Source organism: Amaranthus tricolor, chromosome 12 (assembly GCF_026212465.1).
Source record: "Amaranthus tricolor cultivar Red isolate AtriRed21 chromosome 12, ASM2621246v1, whole genome shotgun sequence".
Classification (NCBI taxonomy): Eukaryota; Viridiplantae; Streptophyta; class Magnoliopsida; order Caryophyllales; family Amaranthaceae; genus Amaranthus; species Amaranthus tricolor.
The window spans coordinates 1,124,990-1,147,439 of NC_080058.1; the positions used below are offsets into that span (position 1 = coordinate 1,124,990).

Consider the following 22,450-nt stretch of genomic DNA (forward strand, 5'->3'; position numbering starts at 1 on the left):
ATTGAAAACAATAATGAACAAAAAAACAATTTGCATATTGAAAAAAAATTAGGGTTTTACTTATACCTTAAATGAGGATGAAAATGAACTAGTACACAAGGAGAAGATGGGAATGTAGTTGATTAGTTTAGTTGAATGAGAGGAATTGTAAATTTGAAGTAAATGAGAGTGAAGAAATTTTTTTTTTAAGCTAAAACCGGCAGCAGGCAGCAAGATGCAAAGAGGAATATGAAATGCAGTGAACAACTCGAAGCTGCTGTGTTGTACTGCTACAAAACCGCCACTTCAAGTGGCGGTTTACCCAATATATTATTATTTTTTTAAAAAAAATTAAAAATTTACAAACCGTCATTTTATCTAGCGGTTTACTTCAGATCCCTAAACAAAACCGCCATTTTATGTAGCGGTTATATTAAAAAAAGAAAAATTTCTCACACCTATCCTACGTGGATGGTAATGTGGGAAATAGTTTTCCATTTCAAACAAAGTGGGAATTAGTTTATTAATTTGCAATATTCTGGGAAATAGCTCGCACATATTAATGAATATTTATTTTTTGTATATTTATTGAATTTTATTTAATCCAATTGGAAATTAGATCCCCATGACAAATTATAAGAGAAATCATGAAAGAAAAATCGAGAAGGTAAATAGGAAAAAAAAAAGGTATTCTAAGAAGCCACCAAACATCGCGATAGTCCCTAATTTTTGATTCTTGCCATTATCACTGTTTGTTTGGCTATTAATTTTGATGTTCAGACTTCATCTCATCAACCGCCGCCAAAGTGATCGACCCTTTTCCCTCCGCCATTACTTCGGCCAGCGCCGCCTCTTTTCACGCCGTCGCTAAATATATCTTACAGTTTAAAGGTGCCATTTTCAAGTTTCTTTAGCTAACTTAAACAACTTAATTTGACCAATTCTACATTTCTTCATTTGTTATTATTAATTATTTGTGGGTTTTTTTTGCTTTTATGTTTGTTGATGCATGTAGTATAGTATGTAGAGTGATGATTTGAGAAATGGGTTGGAATGGGTTTTATTTTTATTATTAATCTGTTCAAAGATTGGTGCTGTGTTTTGTTTGGAGCTATGCTTGGTACTAAATATTCAATTAAACCTATGTTTTCTGAGTAAAACCCTAGAAATGGTCAATTTTGGGTTATGTGATATTACTTTCTTTGTATGGAGATAATAGTTACATGTACTGTTATGGAATGGTGGGCAAGAGGTAATCAACTTTTGGGGAATAATGATGATTTATGTTTTGATTACCGAATAAAACCCTACAAGATTACAAGTTTTGAAGTTTGAACTATGGAAATGATCGTTTTGGCGACTACTATGAAATTTCTTCTTGTGGAAACATGTTATGTTCGTGGAAGGTTGAGGCAAATTTATAATTGTTTATTTCCAAATAGTGGGAGTTTTTTCCTTTTCGATTCGAGCATATGATCGAATTTGAAGTGGTTGGTTGAATTTTGTGCAAAGGGTTTTGCTGTTTGGACTTCCATGTTCGTGGTTCAATAACTTGAAAATTGTGACATTTGTTTGAAACATGTGGGTTTTTGTTGTGGAAGTTCATACTTCAAACTTTTTTGGATTAGTTCTAAATGTCTTTGTTTGTTATCAGGGAAGACGGGAACAATGGATCAGAATTTGCCTGATAATGCGGAGGTGGGGTGGTATATTTTGGATGCTAACCAGCAGCAAATTGGGCCATATACAATCGCAGAATTGAGAGGTGAGTTTTACCTTACTAAGTATGTACATCAGCGTTGCTAAGTTGTTGGTTTCAAGTTCTGTCATGTTGATGCTTGAGATGCATTTAAGTGCTATGTTTTTGCTTATCTTATTGTAATTAGGATCAAAATATGATTCTTGTGTAGTTGGTCTTGTTCGGGATCAACATGTGTGATCATTGGAGCTGTGCTTACACTTATGATTGAAACTATTATTATGTTTGTGCTACAAAGCACTTTATCATGACAGAAGCTATGAACTTTTTGAACTGGTGATGGCTGTTTTGATTATGAATTTTATCTTAAAATAGAGAGAAGTTAATTGGTGATGGTTGTTTTGATTATAAATGGGATAAGGATGATTCTTTTGACCATGAGTAGGTAAAAAAATGAAAATTGAAATTTGGTTGTTGCTTTGACCACCATTGGCAATTCTCTAATGTAGGAATGGGATGGTTATTTTTTCAGTAACTCTGCCCTAATTCGAGAATTTGGAGCCTCACATTGAAACTACATCTTTTTTCGATTTATGTAAGGCATACAAGGTTTAGATGACGGTGCAAATCCATCTTTTTTAGGAGTTGAGTATTACATATAGTAATCTAATTGAAAAGCTTAGATTTGCAGTTCACTGTATTGTTTGGATATATAGGACTACTGGTCATCCCTATAGCATGTTCAATGCCTTGGTAATGGACTTAGGAGATTAAAGATATCTGATTGCTCACATCAAGGAGTGATAAATGAGATAGTTACTGGTTGTCATTATTACAGATGACAATATCTTTTGTAGTGAAACTGTACGAATATTCATATCTGTCCAAGCTTAAAATGCTGTTTGGAAGTCAAAGGCAGAGGAAAGGAGCTTTTTATTGCAGATTTGGTGGATGCTATGAGTTTCAAGTCTTTTTAGAGCATTTTAGGTGAAGTTGGTAGCTCTCACATGTCCCATGGCTATGAGGGAGTTGGGAGATAGAAGGAACAGATCACGTGCTTTTTACAAGTGAAGCTACGCCCTTAAATCTATAAATTGCATGGGTACATTATGTGAACTGTAAAGTGTGGAGTCCAGAGAGGTTAATGGGGTTAGCTATTGTTTTCCTAGGCGCCTAATACAGACACTACTACACATGAGCTTTAAAAGTTTGAGGTGCTGAGATTTCCACTGATATTGTTTTTGTGCTTATAATTTATTTTTGCACCGTTATCACCCAACCACAGAATCTGACTGGCACAGGGACATGTGTGGAAATCTTGCAATGAAATATCCTTTTTGGCAACAGTTTGTAGTCAGGGAAGTTGTGTTTGAAGCCAGTTTGTGACTGGCAGAATCTGAATGTCTTACCTATTGACATGGCCACTGGCCGACAAGTGTCTTTTTGATTATAACATTGATTGATTTTGTGAACCACTTGATTCTAGACTTTTGAATTGGTAGAATTAAGCCTTCTGCAGTTTGTTCTTCCATCACATCACATCTCATCACATCACATATTACCTATATATACTACCCTATCTTCTTCGACAGGCAAGAGAGTCATCAGTGGTGTCTCCCCTCCTCTTTTTTTTTTTTTTTTTTTTTTTTTTTTTCTGTTTTTGAAAGGTCAGGGCGGGGGCGGGGGGTGAGCGACTTGGTATGCTTCTAAGGGAAACTTTCTCTTTTAACACTCTTATTTGTTTCGTATGCTTCTAAGGGAGACTTTCATTTGAGCAAAATTAATGCCACTAGAGGCCCTTTATCTTTAATTCAGACATTTCTTCTTTCTTTATTTTGGATGTATTTTTGGTTGGATTAGTGACCATTTTCTGAACTTCACTTTTCCTTTTCTCTTTCTTTAAATTACAGTTCTGTGTGTTACCAAAGAGCACAGTTAAGTGATCTGTATCATGTTGAACCAACTACTTAGCTTGTTTGCTTCGCCTGAGCAGAGCATTTTCTAAACGGATACCTGACAGAGAGTACCTTTGTATGGGCTCAAGGAAGATCTGAGTGGCTGCCACTTTCGTCAGTTCCTGAGTTAATGACTGGAGTCCACTATAATGCAACCGAACTTTCAGCTTCAGGTCAGAAATATTTTGCATTGTGATTTAGGAGAAATGGATCTTACATATTATGATTTCCTTGCAGTACCTGCCAGCAATGATGATGAGTTCGAAAAATGGCAAAAGGAAGTAATAGAAGCAGAGGTCGAAGCTGAGAAGCTCAAACATGTTTCTGCTTCTGGTGAATTTGATGGAGTTGATCAAGAGAGACCCTCAACTCCACCTGAAGGAGAGGAAGAATTTACTGATGATGATGGAACTGTTTACAAGTGGGATCGCAATATTAGAGCATGGGTGCCTCAGGTTAGTGCTCTGTTGCCTATCTCTCTTAGGTCAGTTTAAGTCTTTATTCTAATTCTGTAAGATTATTTCATCCTAGAAAGGTACTTCATGCATCTCATAGTTATCTTATTGTCTTTGTTACAAAGATTAGGATAAGAAGGAATTGTGTAGAGGGTACACAGTGCAAAGGTGTGGTTTTGGTCGCGATTGCAGCAACTAATAGTCATATTGATTGCTGGTGCCGCCAAATATTGGTTGAAACCATGAGATTTCCCTTTAAAAGGTTTTTTTAGTGCTTTAAGGCAAACCTTTACAACTTGACCAATACAGCCTTGTTTTTGCGCTATGAGAGGTTAGGAAAAATTAAGTTAAATATGAATAAAAATATTTGAAAGTTATGTATGACTGCAAGCAAATGGAATTGTGTGGGTTAAGGGGTTCATGTAATGAGAGACTAGAGAGAGAGAGAAAGAGAGGAAGTAGTAAGATTAAGATGGGACCCACATTACACTGCGGGTGAGTGGGATATTTTTTCGCCAAAATACTTCTATGTAACAGGTCGATAATTATGGGGTTCAACTTGCAACTTGCTTTAATCGCTGTCAAATAATTTACTTTTCGTGTTAGGTTTGCAAGAGTCACTTTGTTTGATGCTTTGCAATTTGCATACTTTTTAGTCTGGTCAGGAGAATGTTCGGGAGATATGGCTCTCTTGTTACGTACTTCATGGACTTGTTCACTTCATCATGCTTGATCATATTTAGGTTTTTGTTGCAATTCTAATCTCTACTAATGGTTGTTGGCTTGTTACGATGATATGTGCATTTCTAGATGCAAGTAGTTGTAAGATTTAGTTAACATACATTGACTATATGAAATAATACGTAATTCCTATTGTCCTTATAGGAGGATCAAGCAAATGAAAAGGATGGATATGGATTGGAGGAGATGACATTCATCGAAGAAGAGGAGGTTTTCCCTACGTTAAGTGTGGATGACACTCTTGAAAATAAGCAAGAGAATAGCATTATTGAACAACTAGAAGAGAAGGATACAAAACCAAGTGCTAAGAGAAAAGAGCCAGAAGCAAAAACTGAGAAAAAGGTTGATGCATCTGCTTATTGCTACTATCCTTTTGCTGACATAGCTTGCTATTGTTTTTCATTACTGTGTTTTTCATTTAGCTTTTATGTCTATCATGTTTTCCGTAACTGCTATTGTTTTGGTGCATGTGCAACCTATATACATTGTTGTATTTACTGGATAGAGGCGGAGGATGAAGAGGACGTTCTGTTGAGGCGGGGTGTGGGATTGATTGTGGTGGGATGGTGTTGTTAGTTATTCACTTTTCACTCCTTGTGCACAGTGGCTATCTAAACATACAACTATTCTAATTGAGGAAGATTCCCATTCCTTGCAGAAACTTATGCTTCGTTGAAGGGCTGACCTTATGCCTGTAGTTTTTCATCTGTATCTAATGTTATGCTTTCAAGTTTGATTTTGGAGTATATAGTAGAAGTCTAGCTGATGAATGGATCTATACTGAAGTTCATCCTCGTTTGTTTCAACTATTTAACAGGAAGCGAATAAACCACCGGAAAGTTGGTTTGAGTTAAAACATAACACACACGTCTATGTGACTGGATTACCAGATGATATTACGGTTGAAGAAGTAAGTCTTGCTTAGTTCTTTAGAAGAATTTGATCATTAACACCTTAATTCTTCGGTACATGGATACCAATAATTTATTTTTATGCTAGCCAAAGCATGATTTTAGTTGTGCTTATATAGTTATATTGTGACTGAGAATATTTAGTTTGGCATCTTCTGCAGGTTGTGGAGGTTTTCTCCAAGTGTGGCATAATAAAGGAGGTACTGGAACAATTTTTGTGTTCTGTCTTTTTGTATTATAGTACAGATTACCCATCTTATTAAAGACAACTTTTGTCTACTATGTTGCCTAACACCATGTTTAAGTTAAAGATTCAAATTAATTTAGGGTAGGAATGTACTTATGATTTTCCTTGTTGAAGTTTGTTTCTGTTATATTAATTTACATAGATCATATAGATATATGCATAAATAATAGGTATGGTTGGGTTTGACCCGCCTTTTTCTTTTTGTGGGTCAAGTCATTCATGTTAAAGTCAATTTTTTTGGTCGGGTTATTGGTCAATTAATGGCAGCTCAAAATTTAACAGGTCTACCTTAATATAGCATGCACTACTATTTTTATACGGACAACCTATATGCATCACTCATGTTATTTGTATAAGTAGGGATTGGTTTGAGCATGTTTCATATACTTTTTCATACTGGAACTAATATCTTGCTTTAATAAATAGGCCTTTCTGCTTCTGCATCATTAGAATATTTTTCTGTGTGGCTTGCTATTTGCTGTTTTTCTGTATCTGAATGTGTTTGAAATAATGTTTGCTGAATAGGGAGAAGACTCATTTGCTCCTCGTGTCTGGCTTTGTGGTTTTGATTTTGCTATGGAAATTAGGAGTGTGATGTATTATGTATATTCTTCTTGAAAAATCCTTTGTGTCTATTATTTAACCTCATTCTCTTCTATATATGTCTACAGGATCCTGAGAGTAAAAGGCCCCGTGTGAAATTATATTTTGACAAGGAGACAGGTAGAAAGAAGGGGGATGCACTAGTCACTTACTTGAAGGTATTTGTTTCCTTTTGTTGAGATGTCAAAATCGTGTGCTCTAGAAGTTATAAAAATTCTAAAAACACCTTTTTTCCACATATATTAGGAACCATCTGTAGAATTGGCAATGCAAATATTAGACGGGACACCATTCCGGCCTGGAGGGAAGATACCTATGTCTGTAACACAAGCAAAGTTTCAGCAGAAAGGTATCTGTGAGCGTAATCACCCATTTATTTCTGAAATTCAGTTTTTTGATTTCTTTCTTTAAAAAATGTGATGTCTTCATGGCTACTCCTAGTATGTTAGCTTGACTGCTTGAGGCCTATGTGTTGATGTGTTTTTATGCTCTTTTTTTCAGGGGAGAAGTTTATTCCCAAACAAGCAGATAAAAGGAAGAAACAAAAACTAAAGAAGGTTGAAGACAAGATGCTCGGCTGGGGTATTTTTTTACTGCATTATTAGTTTCTTTTCTGCGTAGGACCTGCTGCTTCTAAGTTCGATTTGTGTAACCTATATGACTTCAACTTTGTTATTTATCTCTCTGTACTGACTAGGTGGTCGTGATGATTCTAAACTTATGATCCCAGCTACAGTTGTCCTCAGTAACATGTTTGCACCAGCAGAAATGAGAGTAAGTCTAAACTGAATGTATTTATATACTACATTTCCTTTCAGTTATCTTATAAACTTGTCTGAAGTTATAGTGTCAAAATAAGTACAGGATTTTTTACTTAGCTTTTTGGGAACTATTTTAGCCATATATTTGCCTCATCCCTCTCCCGCACCAGCAACCACACACACACTCCACTGATGATAGAAACATTCAAGGGAATCGGGAAGTTTGCATGAGTGGGTGTGATTGATTTGTAAAATAAAAAACAATTTTCTACATGCTTCCCCCATCTTCCTTGAACATTTTAAGGGGTACTCACTGGCCTCTGCATAGTATTTTGTGCTTAGCAACCTTGTTTTATTGATGATATTGTTACAATTTGCACAGGAAGATCCAACTTTGCGTGATGAATTGGAGGCAGATGTTCGCGAGGAATGTGTAAAGCTTGGTCCAGTGGATTCTGTCAAGGTAGGTTTTCTTTATGAACTTATGAAGGGCCGAGAATCTTTATTTGTATCACTTTAAGAAAAGTGGGATTCTACTTTCAGCTAATACAATATTTCAACATGAGCTAATTATCTTGTGAATGTTATGGAAGTTTGAAGAAGTAAGAACATCTGAAATTGAAGGCTTTACTTGCTTTTATTGGTGTATTTTTGAATTCTTTGGAATTCCACTCTTTTTCTCTCCTAGTTTGATTTCATTTCTTCTTTCAACTACCGCCCTAAAAGAGAAGGGAGTTCATTTCAATGAGAAAACATAAAAGGACTGAGTTGTTTATTTGGATAATAAAGAAAAAAAATCATCCTTCTGGATATCTCAGTCGGGTATTATTTTTTTGATTGTTAACGTAAATCCTCCTCCTGCTTCATTGTTTGTTGAGTTTTTCTTTTGGTTTTTTTTTTCTTGACTTGCTTTCACTGGCAGGTCTGTGAGAACAACCCACATGGTGTTGTGCTGGTAAGGTACAAGGACAGAACAGATGCTAGAAAATGTATAGGGAAGATGGATGGGAGATGGTATGTTCAAAAATTCCTTGTTATTGAATGTAATAGTATATTCATCTATAAAATAAGGACACTGTTGTGCTTGGCATGAGCTTAGCTGACCAATCCTAAACTCTAGTTCTTTTGTGTATACATTGTTTTGAGGAGTTATTCGGGTCATGGGGTCAATTTCAGATCAGATGTTTCGGGTTGGTTCGAAATCGGTCTTGTGTACACATTAGTTTTTACATAATTGTAAATCCATTCTAAAGTCGGGTCAATATTGGGTCATTTGGGTCTATTTTCAACACCTCTAGTGCTAAGAGCTTAAGCGAATCACAATCATGTAACCGTACTATACAATTTTTTTACTTCTATGAAGGTTTGGTGGGAGGCAAATACATGCTGTCGAGGATGATGGTTCTGTCAATCATGCTCAGCTCCGGGACTTCAGTGCTGAGGAAGAACGATTAGAGAAGTTTGCTGCTGAACTTGAAGCTGAATGACCCAGTTTCGCTGATGCTAATTTGGAGGAGCTGAATCGGAGTTATGAAATAGAGGCCACCGTTTTTTACGAGTTATGTCCCTATTCCATCTCCTTTGCTAGTTAAGAAAGTGAGATTGTAGCCACTGAAAATGATCTGTAGTATTTTGTTAATGAGGCAGAGTTAGAGATGTACATACGGGTTGAAACTGAATTTCTTTGTACTCCGTTCTATAAAACTATTTTTTGGTACTCGTTATATAAACATGTAATTTTTGTCATTTCTGTTTCTACAAGGATAAAGTTGTGCAAATTTAAGCGATTTAACTCTCCAAAGTTGTTCGGCTCTGAGAGTATACTCATTCAAAAATATGGGGCATACTTTTTCAAAATAATTTCAAATATGATTTCTGACTTTTCGCTTATAATAAATCCAAGTTGGGTTTATTACAAGAGAAAAATCAATAGTTGGAGTTATTTTGAAAAAATACACCTTATACTTGGGATTTATATGAAATAATCAATATGAAATTATTTAAAGCGAATGGATAATAATTAAAAATATTAATGTCTATTTTTTCTCAAATAAATTGCATAAGTGAATAGTTAGAAGTTCGAAAAAGTGGTTGAATAAATGTGAACATTGACTATTACACAGTAAGTTAAAGAATTTGATCACTCATCTACCAAGAATATAATTGTGCAAAGTATAAATTAAGGTTATTCTTTTGTTCAGGCTGAACATGAGAATTATGAAACAATACATACAGCCTACAAAACGGTGAAATGAGCAAAGCCTTGCCGGAAAAGGAAATAAATACCCATCGGATGGATCTCATTTGTTTGTCGATGCCATATCGTGAGCCTCGATGACTTGACATGCATATGGTTTATTATGGATATTAAACAATCAATCATTTAAACGTCTCATAAATATCTAATCATAGAATGACTCCGCCTAACCTAAGCTTGGAGGAATTTGCATAATTTCTTCAAGAAATACATTTCAAGCTTGCAAAAAGCTGGCATACTTGGCTCCTAAGAAGAGCCTCTGGATGCAAAGTAGAGCGTTCTTCGTAACCTCGGCGTTTTCATGATTCATTAACTTCATCACCCGCTCCTTAGCCTTGAGATCATTCACTATTATTCTTCCGGATGGATGATACTGAATAAATTGCGAGAGATCAAAGCAAGTAACGGCTAGTGATCTTGGGTCGTTAGACGTGTCCAAAATAGTGATGAGGACTCTCAAGATCTGCATACATGGACATGGGGGTATGTTACAACCATGCATCATAAAGCAATCATGGCATACACTAAACCAACAACAATGAGAAATTACGTTAGAAAGGAGTTCAGTGTCACGTGATTCGCTAATCTCCATGCAAATGACAAATCGTAAAAAACCGAACTACTGCCGGTTCGGTTTTGGGCTATTTTTGGGCATTTTGAGCGAATCAAAAATTTAAAAAAGAGAATCAGCTAGTGACTTATGTCACACTGGAAAGGACAACACTTAAAATGGTTCATGATCCAACGTGACTAGCACATAGGCCCAGCCCCTGAGATATCTGGTACAGAACCACTATTATGGGCTGCAAAACCAAGAGGCTGCAGCACGCAGTCGGGCATAAGCCACTGGCATACCTTAAACACTTGTTCGAAGTGCGTGACAGCAAAGGAAAGGAAAATTTACCTGAAAATCATTTTCTTCGAAGTTGTTGATATTATCCCGCCAGAAGAAAGCATCTTTGTGAACTGGGGACCAGTCAAGATGACCGAGAAGTACTTCTTGTTTATACTTTTCAAACGAACTCATTTGTTTTACATTATCCTTCAGCCCTTCATCTAGTTGATTCAAAGCCTCTACGAGGTCCTGCAATTGAATAAAGGACAAAAGACGACATTTAAACATAGAAGACAGTCTAGTTGATGAAGATTTTCAGACAAAAGCAGCTATATGCATTTAGTGGAAGCCATTTGTTCGTCAATTGTGTCGATGTTAAGAACGGACAAATTCTCACCTCATCTCCCCAGGCATGTGCTTTCAAGTTTTGGACTATCTGAGGCATTCCGAGGTCCACCATCTGAACGCCAAATGTCCCTTTTGGAAGAAGATTCTTGAAAGTCATTACAATAACCCTAACAACCTACCAGAAATACAAACACACATTTCAATCAAATATGAATAGAATAAATGTACAAGTGTTTCATGAATGCATCCCACAACAACAATGCCACAACCTTAATCCCAAAAATGAATGCATCCCAAACCATTGACGGCGCGCTCGGTTAATGCCTTAACAGTACTAATTGGCGGTAAATGATTTGTGGCGTAAATTTTCATGATTTGTGGTAATGAAAGTTTGACCATAAAAAAGTTTTTTTTTTGTACACAATTTTCCATTACCACCTAATACCACATGTTCAAATGGTAATGCATTGGAATCCTAATACCACATGTTCAAATGGTAATGCATTGGAATGAATTTTGTGAAGAGAATGAGATTGTTGAAGGAGAATAAGCATGGCAATTAAATTTGTCAAGAGATATACCTACCAAAATTACGTCAACTTTCCATTACCATTCCAATCATTTAGTGTCGATTACCAAACGGGCCGTAAATTTAAATGGGCCGTCAGCCGTTAAAGATCATGAGATTAAGATACAAAATTTCATTAAACAAAAATTGGCATATAATTGTACGTAATAAATCCTCCATATAGATCATCCAATTATGAAGAACGATTCAGAATTCAAATTATACAAGCACTACAAATTTACCTTTTCCTTTGTAGAACTCTTGACAACCTCTGTCAGTCGGGGAACACATCTGGAAGTAGCCAAATATTCAATTGCAGGTTCGTAATATGACAATAACCAGATACAGAGACACGTCTCGTAAAGGAGCTGTTGAATATAAAAGAAAAAACCCATGTAAGAGGTTAAAAGGATTACAAGCATGCACCGATACTAACAAAAATTGTCATCAGCTAATGAAATTATAGCGGGAGAACATGATTTGCTGATAAAAAAGAGTAGTTATTTCAGAAAAGAATAAAGAGAATATTACCTGCATAGATTGTTGCTGATTAGATTGTGAAGATGCTATTGGAGTGGTTTGATTGGATACTGGATTAATCAATGGAATTAGCAGCTTCACTCCATCTGCTTGAACAAATGACGATCTGACCAAAGGTTCTTTCAATAAGGTAGCAAGGCAATTTACAGCAGTAGGAATGCCGCGACTGGGATGAGAAGGACTCCTTAGCTGCGTAAAATTCATACCCCAAGTGATAAGTAATTACTATGTATCAAGATATATCCATCTTGTATCAAGTACTAAATAGGACTAAAGCACGAGCATTATCTCAATATGATGAACCAACCTTAAAAGCGACAAACACAGACATATCACGACCACAATCGAAAGAAGCAGAGAGGAGGGAAGGATCAATAAAATTTACAACATATACCATTAAGAACACAAAAAATGAACTCATCATCATCATATCCAGTATATTCCGCTCATAAAAGCTTATGATTAGGGTCTGAGAGGATTTAATGACGGAAGACCATACACTCTACCCTTATCAAAGAGATAAGGATGTTGTGGTGATTGAGACCCTCGGCAAGATAAAATATCAGTGTCTAAATGAAATAAATATGCATGCAAGATAAAATATAACTTTTGATGTACTCACTTGTGCACAAAGCCAATCTACCAAACCTTTCAAGACATCATCTATGGTGGTGAATTTGCTTTTGGAATCTGAGGCCTCACCATTCACAGCTCCACCATACTGGTTTTTGGGTCTAGCACTAGAATGACCAAATATGATTTATTAAAGCTATAAAAGTGTGTCCGGAAAGTCATGAAACAAATCATTTGTAGAAGATAATATCTCAATACCTTACGATTCGTGCAAGTATCTTGCAACTCTTCTCTTGTATGAACCAGTTGCCTTTCCAGAGCAATCTGAATAAATCCATAGGAAGAATGTTACACTAGCAGATTTTAGAATGAAAAGAGCTTACAATAGACTTTGATAAGTGGAGATAGCCTCCTTATCGTTGAAGAAGTAAGACTAAGAGCCTCGTTTGAGTAAATGTAACTAAATCTAGCGCATCCCTCTCCCCAACCTAGGTCCAAGTTCACCTAAATAGCATGTGGTCATTGAATTTCTTTGTATGATGTGAAAAAATTTTAATAGGAAAAACAACAATCCGGTACAGCCCTTAGTCCATTCAATGGAGGAGGTCCAAATGTAAGTGAACTCTTACATCTGTCCTGCTTAAGCTATTCTTATGCTATCCTTTCCGGACTTGGCAAGAAGATTACCCAAGGTTCTAAGGAGTGTCAAAAGTGCTCAAATGTCAACAAGGTAAATGTCAGAAATATATTGCCGACCATTTGAATGCTTTTTTTTGCCTCCAAAACTCTAAAAGGTAGTAATTAAAAGTTCAAACACAATGACATTATATGCTCAACAGAGAAACTCAAATTAAGTTTTGTATAACAATCAACTCATATAAAAGCATCCCCTCAAAGTGATTGAAAGTCTATTGGGCTAAAAGGAAGGATGTTACGAGTCCTATTTATCTTTACACTATAAAAACTCAATAAACAAAGGATCTAACAAGTTTTCAGACTTGCCTTAAAAATGGTTCATAGATATCTTCATTTGCAAGCGAATTATCATGAAAGAGTCTAGCTCTTTTGGGGTTTGCTGAAGAAGAGAAGGCAGAAAATTAGCTTACAACAAATATACAAAAACAGATTGCTTGAAGTATCGGCAGTTACCAGTGAGCATTTCATCGATCAAAGAAAGGACATATTCCACCGTCTCTTCTTTAAAGATATCACGTAAAATGTTGACAAATACTCGAACATAGGATGGACCATCCTGTTAAATGTTAAGACAAGTCAACATAATCCGAAAGTGCAGAAGAAATTTGCAAAGTAACGGAAAAGTGAAGATGTACAATTGACAAAGAAATCTTGCACACAAAATAACTGATAGGAGGCAATTTTGTAAAAGAAAAGATCGTACTAGTGACACAGATTCAGCTAAGAAAAGATGTATCAACAATCTCATAAGCAAAGTATTCTAAAGCAAGACACAAGAAGATAAGTAACAAAGAACACAACAAATAACTAGAACATCCTCAGAAAAGAAGACTATATAAATTTAGTCACATTGGTTTATGTAGTCGACCCCAATTATTTGGGAATAAGGCATTGTTATTGTTGTTGTTGCTACATGAAAACGCTTGAGACCCATCTTGTCTATAGCTAAGAAACACATTGTAGTTAAATGATTAGCCTTAAAACGATGGCAACTACATGCTTTGAGAAAAGAAAGTTGATTAGGGTTTTAGTTAACTGATGCAATCATCCAATTGAATTTACAAAGTTCATGAAACAAATTAAGTCATGACATATCCCACCAAATCAAGAATAGACATCATAGCATTGGACGCAATAAATAGTAAACCCTCAAAACATTGAAAAAATGAAAAGGTGTGAATGAAGCAAGAAAAAAAAAAAAACTTTACATCATCCAATAAAGATGCTCTTTGGCTCTCTGGTCTTTTGTCATAACGTCTCAAGAGTTGAAGAGCTTTCCCCGAGATCAACTTAGTTGTCATGTATGTCTCCCATGGAATGTCTCTTTCAAGAACCTTGAAAAGGAGAAGAAAAAATAGTCAATGAAATGAAACAAAAAAATAATAAGTTCACATTAGTGCAACATAATTTGCCGGTTAATTCACTTTTTCAATTCGTAATTCACTCAAAATGACCCTAAAATAGCCCAAAACCGACCGTAATTCACTTTTATTGATTCGCAATTCGTATAGAGATTAGTGAATCACGTGAGAGTGGTTCACACTAAGCTAATTGATCAAATCTTCCTTTGTAGGGAAGGGGGATAAATCACCAAATCCAATAGCTCCAGGATAACTAAATCAAACCCAAACAAGTTGTCAGAAACCAATAAAAACAAAGACAATCTGAAAAATCAAGGGTAAATTTCTACATTTTGTAACACAAACATATAATGTTGATTCAGACAAAAACAATGACAATCTACTTAATCATTGAGAAATTTCTACATTTAATCCCAAAATAAATAAAATCAAATTGAACTCAGAACAAGTAGGCTAACCAAAAAATTACAAACCCATGACTTATAAGAAAGCTACAATCTTGATGAGCAACAAAATTCAATCATAAGGATAAAAACATGCCCAATTATAAATTACTAAAGAGAAACAAAAAAAACTAAGTAATCAAACAAAGTCAACGAATCAATTATACAAAAAGCCATAAAAGGGGTGATTTCAAAGAAAGAAAAACCTGTTCAGTGGTGAGTTCGGCTTGATCCATGGTCATTGATTGGTAGGGATTAAACCCAATTCAGAGCTTGCAAAATCCAACAATTTGAAATGGAAAATAAACAGAATTACAAAAAAAAAAAAAGAAAAAGAAAAGATTAAGCAATGTATAAGAGAGTATTGAGAAGATGAAAGATTGGGGATTAGATCGCTTACCAAAGAGAAGAGACAGGGGATATGGAGGAAACTGGAAAGAGGGAACTTGTGTTTTGTTGTGCCTTCGTGGCGATTCTTCTATGATTGATTTTTTATTTCTTGTTTTTACTTCTTTTTTTAATTAATTGTTTTGGGTTAAAAAAAATTTCTTATAGGCAAGAGATACAACATTATACAAGAATGAATTGAATATTGATTTTTCATGTGGGTGTTGAAAATTAAATTTTTATAAAAGTTAATACCTTAAATTATTAGTGGTATTGATTTTGATAGATCTAATCCAACATAACTAATTTGTTAGATTTTTAATTGATTTGAATCCATTTTTCTAAATTATGATTATTCATTTAATCGTACGTTAAATTTTCAAGTTAAAATCAATTGGTTTTTAGTAATTTTTATAATTTAGATCAATGCATGACTTAAAAAATTATTGTTGACTTAATAGAATAATGCATTATGTAAAAAATTATATATATTTTTGGGATTTAAAGAAAATGTCTATCATAGAAACATACTTTGGCAATCCTATGAATTGAGGCTTGCTAGTTTGTATACATCTCATAAAGTTTTAACCATGTTTAGGTATTTTTCATTAATTTATTTTATCTCTCAAAGAGATTATTAAAAAGATATTTAAAAACAAATCATCAATTGTGAATTTTTACACATCAATTAAATAATACTTTATTAATTATAAACTTTTACATATCAACTAATTAATATTGAAAGATAATATATAAAAGTGTCTTTTAATCTATATTAAACAAAGATTTTCTAATTTTAACATTAGAGATTTTAATTTCAAAAGAATTTTCAAGCTTTAACCATTTGACTAGAATCGAACATTTCCTAAAACAACTAAAATCGAACATGGTAAACTCGATCTAAAATAACTAAAATTTTTTTTTATAAATATCATTTTCATAGCACTCCACTTCCGAATGTACACAACTTTGTCTTACTCAATGTGAAAAAGAAAAACTTTCATTACCCAAGTTTCGTTTACCCCCAAAGGTAAAATCATCAGCACGTTGCGATCCTCAATAACTCTGGACTCCCTCGAAACCCTACTTCAACCGTCTTGTTTAGCCCTCATACAACCAAATTGAAAATCTTTGAAGAACAAATATGTGGAGATCCATTGCAGCAAGATCTTCCTTTACCAGAAGTTTTATTCGAAAGTTTTGTTCTTTCCAAAACCCATCTTCTCAGGTAATCAATAAACCCTTTAGTTCACATTATTTATCATTGCAAAACCCCAGGAAATTTCATCATCAAAATTACAGGTTTTTCTCTCAATTCTCATCTATAAGCGAATTTGAAACTGAGAACCATGATGCCATTTCTTCTGAGGAAGTGGAAGCGGAAACTAGTGAGGTTTTTAGTGATACCCATGATGATAATTCTTCCTTAGAGCCTGAAAATGAAGATAATGATGAAACCCAGATGAGTCATTTGAATTTAAATGATCAAGAATTAGAAGGGATTGATGATGAGAAATTTGAAAACGTGAGAAACCTGATTCAAAGTAGTGTAGATGGGTCATTAGAGTCTAGTCTTAATGATTTAGATTTGAGATTGACGGAGGAGTTTGTGATGAAACTGCTTAAAACTCCATTTGTTAATGGGGATACTTTGAATAGGTTTTTCAAATGGGTTTTGAGTAGAAATGATTTTCAAGTTACTACCTTAGTTTTAAGTGAATTTGTATGTGCTATATGTAATGATCCTGGACTTAAAAGGAATGATCTTTATGCTTTGTGGGATATTATAAAAGAATTTGGTGAGAAAGAGAGTGGATTTCTTAATGCCAATATACTCAATCAATTGATTTCGGCGTTGTCGAAAATGGGGAAGGGAAAGGCTGCATTGGAGGTGTTTGAGAAGTTTGAGGAATTTGGGTGTGTCCCAAATGTGGATACTTATTATGTTACTATTGAAGCACTTTGTAAGAGATCCTTCTTTGATTGGGCTACACCTGTTTGCCAGAAAATGGTTGATTCTGGGATGATTCCTGATAGTGATAAGGTTGGTGAGATCATATCTTACTATTGCAAAGATTATAGGGCTCAAGACGCTTTTGTTGTTTATCTTGCTGCCAAAAAGAAAAATATACATCCTCCTCAGAAAGCTGTAAATTTTTTGATAAGTTGTTTATCTAAGGTGGATGAAACTGTGTATGTAGCACAAGAAATGCTGCTTGATTTTTCTGATGAAGTTCGTAAGCATTCGATCAACCCGTTTACATGGGTCGTTCGTGGTTTGTGTAGGATAAAGGACATTGAGGTTGCTAAGAAGTTGTTTGCTGAGATGATAGAGAAAGGTCCTCTTCCTGGGAATGCAGTCTTTAACATTATTATCAATGCGCTCTCGAAAAACGGAGATTTGGAAGATGCCAAGGATATGGTGAATGTAATGAAGGGTAGGGGACTTAAACCTGATGTGTATACTTATAGTGTCATAATCAGTGGTTATGCAAAGGGTGGTATGATGGAAGAAGCTTGCAAAGTATTGGCAATGGCTAAAATGGAACACTCAAAGCTTTGCCCTGCTACATTCCACTCGCTCATTCGAGGGTATTGCAACCTTGGAGACTTTGACAAGGCATTGAATCTTATGACCCAGATGAAGGACTATGGAGTTGAACCAAATGTAGATGAGTATAATAAGTTAATTCAATCACTTTGTTTGAAGTCTTTGGATTGGAAAACAGCAGAAAGGCTACTAAAAGAAATGAAAAGTAAAGGCTTGCATCTTCCTGGTATAACCCGAGGTCTTATTAGTGCGGTTAAAGAGTTGGAGCAAGAAGTAAAAGAGCAAGAGGCAATTGGGTTGGAAGAAGCGCTTTCTAAAGCATAGTAGACATTCATGAAGTGACGGAAGCTGTGGTTGTTTCTTTTTTTGTGGTAATCTTTCTATTCGTTTGTTCCCATGTAGTGATCAAATTTTGGAAATTCTAGTATAATTCTGAATGTCATCAATCTTAGCTTTGTTGATTGAATAGCATAAAAATGTTATTTTACATTTCATTTGGTTGATTGTGCAACATCTTTTGGGGTTGCTGGATTTGTTAGGAACTTAGCTTATGCACTTATGTGTAAAATGTTGACATAAAAACATCTATAAGAAACATTTCTATTGCCATTGAGCAGAATATTGAGTGTACTTTTAGTGTAATATCCCCTTGATCTTAGCTTTGCTTTTTCTCTGGAATTGAAGAAGCAAATAATGTTTAAAGTCGTCTAATGACTTCTCAATCGAGTGGACACGTGTGCTTGAACCCTTGGAAGTATTTTTGTTTTCTTTGCTCTTGATGGTTTCTTGTTCTTTTCCCCCTTCTTGTCATTTTTGGTGCTTCACATTGCTTTATTACCTCTTCTCTTGTGCCAAACTTTGAGATGTTCGCATGAATCATGAGTACTTTCTCGAATGAGTATATTCAATTGTTGACTTCAGTTTGGCGTGTTATTTTTGAAATTCTTGCTTCATCGTAGAGCAAGTCGGCCATGTTGCCTTTTTATTTTATTTTATATTTCATATATTAATAGTATTGTTGAAGAAATTGGGGGAAAGGTATAAACCATTTTCGGAGAAAAAAAGACGAAGTGAAACAGTGAATTATGAGTTTCCTAACTTGTGTGATGTAACCTTAGAAGAGGAACAATGAATTATGAGTTAGCATAGTGGTCGAAGACCTTCTCTTCCAACCTTATGACAAGTGTTCGATTCTCACCACTCTTTCTTGTGCGTAGGGGATTCTCCAGCCTTACCCATAATTTAAAAAAGTTGGAAAGAACAATAACTTCACCTTATTTCTTCATGCCATTGGCCAAAAAATATTTAGTGAAGTGAAAAACGGGAGAAAAGGGGATTGATAGTTGAAGCAAATCTGGATGAAACTAGTCAACTTATGGGAACAGCTGGTAGGACTAGGAGTTTTACTTCCACTAGTAATTCGAGAGGCAATATCGTATTGGGTTGGTTCACTTCAGTCATCAATGGCAAGTCTGCTAGACTGTTATGTGGAAAGAGGGGCTAGGAAATCAAGAGAATTAAGGCTGAAGGTGTTTATTTTCAGATATTTGGCCTATATTTTTCTATAACTATTAACTATATAGTTGTGGAAATACCGGAATTGTATTTGATGGTGGGCCGCACTCTCTTTTATGGGAATGAGTTAACGTCTTTCTTCCCTTTTTAGACCCTGATCATAGTTCATATGAGCGGATACACTGTGTAAGACGATGATGTTGATAACCTGTTAGTCATTAGGAAAAAATGCGCTCTTGCTTTGAAGAAACTTTGAGGATTTGGATTAAAGAGACTTTGTTTAGAAGGTAGTACCAAGAATACCAACATTGTTCAGAGATTTTTTATGGCACATAATTCTGATAGAGCTGTTAAAAGAGTCTCTAGGACAAGCAGGAGGGAATAGACAATGGAATAATCATCATAGTTTTTTGCGGGCAGCCTTTTGGGATTCTGCTAGACTTTTCGGTCGGGTGATTCTATGGCTCTTGAAAAAGGTCTTGACTACTAGATTTTGGCATCGAGATATTATTTGTGTAGATGGATATCGAGATTTCATTATCGTTTTAAAGAATAATGGTAACTTTGACAATGCGTTCACATAGTCAAGCATGTCACTTGATCACGAAGCCAACTTGGAAAGTAGTTCTTGTACATTGCTATAGGGAAACCAATGGGCTAGCTTGTTGACTTGCAAACTAGGAGTAGCACGTACAACAACAATGTCAAAGCTTTGATACCAAAAGATTGAGGTCAGCTACATGAACAAACAAATTGATCATTTCTAGTGGTTGTTCATATGAATTTCGTCCATTCATTTCGATTTTCTATTGTCTCGACCTGTAAATTTAGGCACATCCCATGATCATGAACCAAAATTTAAAGAATGGTGAGCGGTATATTGGTGACTACTAGTAGCTCAATATAATCTAGTACCCCCCGCGTCCCTTGAATTCGCACCATATGCCTCGAGTAGCTCTCGTGTATTTGAGTCATAAAGTGCAAACTCAGAGATAACAGGAGTACATTCCATGATCATGAACCAAATATCAAGAGTACTACATGCTAACAAAAAATTTTCTCGAAGGCTCACCTCCGGATTTTACTAAATCCTACGAGATGTGATCGCCGTTTGTAGGAATTACCTAGGTTTTGTTTTCCTGCTTTTGATGAAGGGAGATTATGCAAGATTTCATCGCAAGTGTAAGTCATAATGTATCATATGAGTAGCTCTTCAAAAGCGATTTCCTTAGACTAAATGCCTTGGAAAATAGCAGGAATGTCTGCTGAAGCATATCAAGCAGATTGAAGCCGAGAATTTCGATCCATACCAATACCGAGTATGCATTTGTCGCTCATTTGTAGAGGTCTGCTGGTCTTCGCAAGCGGAATTGTTTATACTCTGTGTTTATGCTGTTGGAAGTGGCCACGCTTCATGATTGTGCTTCATCGAGAAGATCTTACGAATAATTTTGGTATATCGAGATTAAAGTAGGAAGAGAGTAATATGTCCATGAATTCTTCCTTGTGCATTCACAGGAGATAACGCCTTATATAGAAAGCTGAGATTTGATCTAATTATTCGTGCCACACTTGTGATATGAAGTACAAGGGACCCAACAAAAGAAAAGGATGTCTATTGCTTGTTCTATTCTTCATGATGTTGTCTTCTTTCTTTAACGAGCAATTTTATATGTTCATACGATATGAAATTATTTCTAATTATAATTCATCTTTATTTTTAAATTAAAAATATTACCTAAAATAATTCAATCTTTTATTGATTTTTCTATGATAATTTTAACTTTTGATTAATCATGAATAATTTTTAAGTTTAGAGTTGGTTATCCAAGTTCATTGTGACCAAAATGGTTATTGATTTTTGCATGTTAATTACTAAAAAAAAGAAAAACAAAATAGAAAATCAAAAATATTAGAAATTAAAAAGTTATAATGAAAAACTAAACTCACTTGGTTTCTCTTTTCATTTTTTTTTTTAACTTTTTCAACACTTTTATAATTTAATTTTGTATTTATTTTTTTACCTAAAATTACTTGTTGTATATAAGAGTTTACTTTGGTGTTTTCTTAGCAAACACCCCTTAAAGTTGGAATTATTTATATTTAATCAAAAGTTGAGATTATTGTAAGAAAACTAGTAAAAAGTTAAATTATTTTGGATAATTTTAGATTCTCACCACATATATGCTTTATTAGCTAATTTCTGATAATTTTTTTTTTACTAAGGTTTGTTTTCATTTATTTTTACTAAATTTATTTTTCAATAAAAATAATATTTTCACTATTACTTCCCATACAAAAAAGATTATGATTTTCTTAATTTCCTTAAAAATTCAATATGAGAAAGTCAAATTAGATAGAGAGAGTACAATTGATTAAACAACTTAAAAGAATAGGTTGCGTTTAGTTTTTGTATGAAACAAAGGAATAAATACTAACGGCTTGTTTGGTAATGCATACTAAATGGTGAAAATATTAATAAAAAAATTAGTGTAATCTAATAGGAATATCTCTTGAGAAATTTAATGATCATACTTATTCTTCTTCAACAATATCATTTCTTCACAAATTCATTCCAATGCATTACCATTTAAACATGTGATATTAGATGGTAATAGAAAATTTTGAAAAAAGCTTTTTTATAATCAAATTTTCATTACCATAAAAATGACATGATACAAATCATAAAAATCTACACCATTAATCATTCTCATTACCACCAATTAGTATCGTTAACCAAACAAGTCATAAGAGTTTCATTTGATTATTTTATATGAAAACTTTTCTAGTCATATGAGTTAAAGTATATAGGACGAGGGAGTGTGTGATCCTGCTTGATGGAGACAACGAAAACCAAGCATGTTTGGTGTTGTAGTTTGCGGTAGCTAACCTTGAACCGCAAACAATCACATATTCGCACATCTAAATCCTGAGACATAATTAAGTCAAAAGTGCTTAACAATCTACCTCTTAAGAAATTAACATATAAATGTTTAACTATTGACTATTGATTTTTTAGTTGGCT

General features: G+C 34.6%; 3 protein-coding genes across 4 annotated transcripts; 2 read left to right on the plus strand and 1 right to left on the minus strand.

The window, feature by feature from the left end:
* The first annotated feature begins 635 nt into the window (after positions 1-635).
* Positions 636-9,147, plus strand: LOC130797041 (uncharacterized). Of its 2 annotated transcripts, none has more exons than XM_057659517.1 (14): positions 636-870; positions 1,634-1,744; positions 3,589-3,806; positions 3,871-4,088; positions 4,974-5,171; positions 5,647-5,739; positions 5,902-5,940; positions 6,659-6,748; positions 6,837-6,939; positions 7,092-7,172; positions 7,288-7,364; positions 7,734-7,814; positions 8,274-8,365; positions 8,715-9,147. In XM_057659517.1, exons 3-14 carry the CDS (start codon positions 3,764-3,766, stop codon positions 8,836-8,838), a joined length of 1,239 nt encoding a protein of 412 aa, XP_057515500.1. In that variant the 5' UTR covers positions 636-870; positions 1,634-1,744; positions 3,589-3,763; the 3' UTR covers positions 8,839-9,147. The 2 variants fall into 2 exon arrangements, with proteins under 2 accessions (XP_057515500.1, XP_057515499.1); XM_057659516.1 differs by having other exon boundaries at positions 3,672-3,806.
* Positions 9,148-9,506: 359 nt separating this feature from the next.
* LOC130797042 (V-type proton ATPase subunit H-like) lies at positions 9,507-15,519 on the minus strand. The gene is made up of 12 exons (XM_057659518.1): positions 15,373-15,519; positions 15,179-15,244; positions 14,377-14,502; positions 13,622-13,724; positions 13,475-13,547; positions 12,731-12,796; positions 12,522-12,639; positions 11,891-12,088; positions 11,602-11,727; positions 10,841-10,966; positions 10,513-10,692; positions 9,507-10,071 (listed from the first exon to the last, which is right to left on the minus strand). The coding sequence occupies exons 2-12, from the start codon at positions 15,212-15,214 to the stop codon at positions 9,823-9,825; spliced, it is 1,401 nt and encodes a 466-aa protein (XP_057515501.1). The 5' UTR covers positions 15,215-15,244; positions 15,373-15,519; the 3' UTR covers positions 9,507-9,822.
* Positions 15,520-16,335: 816 nt separating this feature from the next.
* LOC130797044 (pentatricopeptide repeat-containing protein At3g02650, mitochondrial) lies at positions 16,336-18,552 on the plus strand. Its single transcript, XM_057659519.1, has one exon. It carries the CDS (start codon positions 16,504-16,506, stop codon positions 18,232-18,234), a length of 1,731 nt encoding a protein of 576 aa, XP_057515502.1. The 5' UTR covers positions 16,336-16,503; the 3' UTR covers positions 18,235-18,552.
* The last annotated feature ends 3,898 nt before the right edge of the window (positions 18,553-22,450 follow it).

Excerpts from the sequence above, each read along its gene's own strand:
- LOC130797041 (XM_057659516.1), top strand. The coding sequence starts at position 1,648 with ATGGATCAGAATTTGCCTGATAATGCGGAGGTGGGGTGGTATATTTTG. Across the intron at positions 1,745-3,671 it reads TACAATCGCAGAATTGAGAG|AGCATTTTCTAAACGGATAC; the intron begins GTGAGTTTTACC and ends TCGCCTGAGCAG. Across the intron at positions 6,940-7,091 it reads AGCAAAGTTTCAGCAGAAAG|GGGAGAAGTTTATTCCCAAA; the intron begins GTATCTGTGAGC and ends TCTTTTTTTCAG.
- LOC130797042 (XM_057659518.1), bottom strand. The coding sequence starts at position 15,214 with ATGACCATGGATCAAGCCGAACTCACCACTGAACAG. Across the intron at positions 12,797-13,474 it reads ATCTATGAACCATTTTTAAG|ATTGCTCTGGAAAGGCAACT; the intron begins GCAAGTCTGAAA and ends GGATTTATTCAG. Across the intron at positions 10,693-10,840 it reads CACATGCCTGGGGAGATGAG|GACCTCGTAGAGGCTTTGAA; the intron begins GTGAGAATTTGT and ends ATTCAATTGCAG.
- LOC130797044 (XM_057659519.1), top strand. The coding sequence starts at position 16,504 with ATGTGGAGATCCATTGCAGCAAGATCTTCCTTTACCAGAAGTTTTATT.